A 4,731-nucleotide genomic window follows, 5' to 3' on the forward strand; every position below is an offset into this window, starting at 1 on the left:
GAGAGAGAGAGAGAGAGAGAGAGAGAGAGAGAGAGAGAGAGAGAGAGAGAGAGAGAGAGAGAGCACTGTTATTCAAATACTGTGACGTCACATTCAGTATAACGTGAATTGTGTCATATTCCGTGGAATGTCAAGTCGTTATAACGCATCATAGGTAGTACGCCCACCATGCATTGAGCCCGTGAGCGCGTGATGGGATGGCGATGCAAGAAGGGTATGTCCCGTTTTAACGAGTGTGACATGTGATGTTCTATTGGGAATGTGACACAATTCCACATTACATGGGACAGTGCGGGGCGAGGGAGGAGCGAGCGATGTCTCGGCATCATATAAGGTTACCAGAATGTGGGGAGGGCAGAGGGGAATAAGGGTAGTAGTCCGGTGCGGTGAGACACCTGTGTGTCGTTCTTCTCTCCCCTCCCCTCTCTCTCTCTCTCTCTCTCTCTCTCTCTCTCTCTCTCTCTCTGGCATGTCGTACTCGCGGGGGCACGACGCTATGGCATTCTCCGAGCACCCCCCGCCCCCCTCCCCTCATACCCCGACTCTAATAGAGACGAGATTGGCCGTCTGCGAGACATACTGTGTGGTGAGTGGTGAGTGGTGAGGAGGGGGTCTTCCGGTGAGCGGCGCTCTGGCGGCGCCATAGCCACATTTCGCTGAGATTATTATGCGACATGCAATCTCGTTCGCACATCGTTTAACGCGATAAGCGGGATGGAAAGCCCAGCCGTGCCTCAGCAGCGCGCCAGGGTGCGGCGCAGCGCGCGGCGATCCTGCGGGATCCTCTGTCCGGATCCCGACCACGAACGTTCCCTACGTCCTCTACATCGCTTTCCGTCCGTCTGTCCGTCAGTCTGCCCTCTGCCCGTCCTTCAGTCCCCTCTCCGTCCGTACTTGGTGCAGAAGCAGGGGTTGGTTGCGGGCGGGGTGGAGAGCACGTCGTGAAGGGCACAACGTAGTCGATCAGCCCCCAGCCAAACAACTAAAACGGCACTACTCGCGTCCCGCTCTCCGACCCGTCTCCAACTGAGCGGAAGTGCGGAGCGGCTCATTTACCGGAAGCGGAAGCGCACCCGCCGGGCCCGGGCGCCCGCGCCCCGCGATCAAAAAATAAAGCAAGCTCCCTTACGACTTTCGCTCGCGACTTTGAAGGGGAGGACGAGGGTGCAACGATTCGCCGTTTGACTAACCACTGTGAAACATATCTTTCAAAATGTAACAAGATGTTTTTTTATTTATTTTTGGTAATTAACGATTCAGAAACGATACAAATTCACGGTTGCAATGAACACAAAACGGTAAAATTCGAAGAGTCCTTTTGCTCGACGATGTTTGTTAGGCCTTCACGTTGTTGTATCCTGAGTCATTACAAAGTTTGTACACGGTTCGAAATAGTTTGATAAAAACTTTGCGACCTGTTTTCTCTTGATATGTAAAATTTAATTCCCGTCACAAATATTGTAAAAATATTTTTCACAGGGATGGTCGGTGTTGGTGTTGGTGGCACAACTACAAACCATATTTACTGAGGTTTCCAGCTTTAAAAAAAAGCAAATGGCACGAAGAAAAGTTTTCGAGAAAAAGTTTTTCGAGAAAAAGAGGTTTCAAGAAAAAGTTTTCTCGACCAGGAAGCGAGGAGATAAAGCCTGGACCACCAAAACACGGTTATATTCCTGACTTGTTCACCCACCCTACATTCTTGGCGAGGATCGGGAGCAGCTTCACATCCTCATTCACTGAAGTGCGAGCGAAACGAATCGAGTTACGCGTCGGATGAAGCGAGAAGGATGGCTGGGCGGGCGGGACAGTAGTCACATTTCAAAGCGCGCTTTGCTCCGACTCAGCCTCCGCACTCTAATTGGTGTGGCCGCATTTCTTGCCAAAATTCTTGCATCCCTTTTTCGGACTGCCAAATCTTAGCACACATCAAGAGAATGCCAAACTTTGACCTCCCCCTATGCTAATGTTTGGCCTCCTCTGAAAGAAGGCTAAATAAGTCGCACTTAAAGAGGTCAGAAGCAAGACAAAAATGGAGGTCGCAAAATTTGAGCTCCCTCTCTAAAAGAATGTTAAAATGGTTCCAATTTTTGGGCAACAAAGCAGCTACGCCACTTAGAGTGCGGCGAGCATCCTCTACGGTTTACGGTACGTGCGGGTGGTGGTATGTTGTAAATCATGCACGTGCAGCAACAACAACAACGTAAATAACAACACAACAACGACACGACAATAACAACACAACAAACAAAAAATACAACAACAACAACAACAGCAAAAACACAAAAGAACAACAACAGCCGCCACAATGTGAGACTCACCCTGGTGACGCAGCGGCGGCCCTCGACCTCGCGGCGGTAGACCAGCTCGTCGAAGCGCGCGCGGTCCTCGGGCACCACCACCTCCCGCAGCTCCGTCAGCAAGGTGTACTGCAACAACAGAGCGCGCGCGCGAGGGGCGGGGGCGGTCAGCACACTGCGCAGCACTGCTGCCCACCACCACCACCCGCACCCTCCACCCCCACGGGCGGTGGTGTGTTATATTGGCTTCCAACGGCACTGCAAACTCGGCATTGATTGAGCGACGTGATCGTGTGGGCCGTATAATGCGATGTGGCGGACAGGAGGGGACGACAGAGCGCGAGGACTCCGCGGGAGGCCGCGAGGTGTATGAGGACGCCGTCGGAGGCCTCGCAGGTATGAGGACGCCGCCATGGGGTCGCGCGGGTGAGGGGACGCCGTCGGAGGCCTCGCCGGGTCTGAGGCGAGGGGTCCTTCACTAAGAATTGTAGCGTACAAAAATTTTTCTGTTTTTCTTGATTTTTTTGTGATTTTTACTGATTTTTATTTTTTAGATTTTTTATGACTTCTCGTTGATTTTTTAGGCCCCAAGGGGGCCTTTCTGCTCGCGTGCGAGGAAATTCTTTTTCTTCCGCCATTTTCATTAAGGTACCGCGACTTCTGTAATACAGATTTTGATAAAATTTTAACAAAAAATCAATCCAAAAATTAGATTTCATTTGACTATAGCCTCATTAAAATCCTTCTGGCCAATTTTGAGAAAATTAAAGTTAAACATCAAAATTATCACGAAAATCGGCAAAATCCTGCCAAGCCAACAATGGTTCGCACTTCTATCATTCTTTCTGTCGATCCCTGCGGCTTACCTTTTCACTTAACAGTTAAACGTATGAGACAAAAATTCAAGACCGAAAATTAAGTTTCCGCACGATGTGTTCAAAATTTCCATGTGACGTTCCAGTGGAGAACGACAGCATGCTAAATAATATGCGACATTTACGCTTATTCCTCGTGTCTTGTTTTTAATTTCTAGTGCAGTTAGTATTGATTTAAACAGGGTAGTGTACGCGAGCCGATTGTGCATCGTTCTTTAAGCTATCGAACAAGCTTTTAATCGATACCATAAGATATCCCGATCACAACTTCTACCGGTTTAAAATCAAAGCTGCACAGTTTGTTTAGAAATGGGCGTGGCTACAACAATCCTGGGTAGAAAGGAGGCGTGGTTTCTAACAATGGTACCAACCTTTGCAAACGAACTCGCTTTATGTTTTTAGATAAATTAAGTGATGCACTCTCCTCACTTTAATGTTCAACCCACCTCTAATAACCCCTTCTTATCGATTTCGCGTGCATTTCAGAATTGGTTAAATGACATGTGTTTGAATAATTGTAACTATGAGTAAAAGTTGCCATAGCCGGGAAATGCCCACTAAGTAGTTTCTATAAGGCGCTTTCCTCGCTGTTGGTTTTGTTATTGTGGTGACTACTGAACGAAGAGCCACAACACTAACCATCAAGTCTTTTCTAATTTTCGACGCTCAATCTATTGAATAAGTGATTAATTAAATAATTATTCTTCGTGTGCATACGATTGTTCGTTAAAACTTCAGGGGCCGATTAACGCGTTAGCGTTAGAATTTTTCTGATTTTTTTTCGTGATTTTGTCATGATATTTTATGATGTTTTCGTGATTTTTTCTGAGGGTGTACACTGATTTTTTTTTTAGTGAAGGACCCCTCAGTGTGAGGAGGAGGAGGCCGTCGGAGGCGGCGCGGGGTGTGAGCACGCCGTCAGTAGGCGGCTTGGAGGACGGCGTCGATGTGTTCGAGGACGTCGCACCGCGCGCAACCACTCCTCCGAAATGTGACAAATGTTATGCCCCAAGCTTGTGGGATTTGGACTTAAGCGTAACTACGACATGTACCTGTTGTTTGACGTGAGCGACTTTTGATATCTTATTTGAAAGCTACAGAAATCTGTGGACAACGCTCGAACGAGACACCCATTTTTATTTCAACTACATCTTTGGTAAACTTTTAAAACATTATTCTTAAGACTAAAAATTTCCATAACCCTGATGTCAACTTTTTTTACAGTCGTTGTCGTTCCAGTTTAAGGCCGTGGTCCTGGTGAGGTCAGATACAATCCCTCACGCTGTTTTCTCTCATTTTTGCTTTCTAGAGGCCTATAACATATAGATTGATCAAGACAGTAGAAGCGTTTTGAGCCAAAAACGGTGGGAATCGATCAATTTTTAAGGGAGTTAGGTTACTAAAATTCAACCCAAAATTGTATGACAGTGCGCAAACCCTAATGTTAATAATTTTTGAAAACCGCAAGACACGCATTTCTTTATTTTAAACAGAGAATCGATGTAGGAGTGGTGCTCATTTTTTTTCAGAAAGTAAAAAAGTGAAACGGTGGCTCGGCT

The 4,731-nt window shown here is 47.1% G+C and overlaps 1 protein-coding gene across 6 annotated transcripts in view; it reads right to left on the bottom strand.

The window, feature by feature from the left end:
* Positions 1-4,731, bottom strand: part of LOC113213599 (whirlin) — an 86,813-nt gene that overhangs the window by 34,970 nt on the left and 47,112 nt on the right. For all 6 annotated transcript variants that reach the window (XM_052276962.1, XM_052276955.1, XM_052276948.1 and 3 more), the window contains one exon: positions 2,319-2,426. In XM_052276962.1, coding sequence (XP_052132922.1) covers positions 2,319-2,426 — 108 coding nt within the window. The remainder of the gene's footprint in view (positions 1-2,318; positions 2,427-4,731) is intronic.

The sequence above is a fragment of the Frankliniella occidentalis genome, unplaced genomic scaffold (genome assembly GCF_000697945.3).
Source record: "Frankliniella occidentalis isolate FOCC.00 unplaced genomic scaffold, Focc_3.1 Scaffold9, whole genome shotgun sequence".
Taxonomy (NCBI): Eukaryota; Metazoa; Arthropoda; class Insecta; order Thysanoptera; family Thripidae; genus Frankliniella; species Frankliniella occidentalis.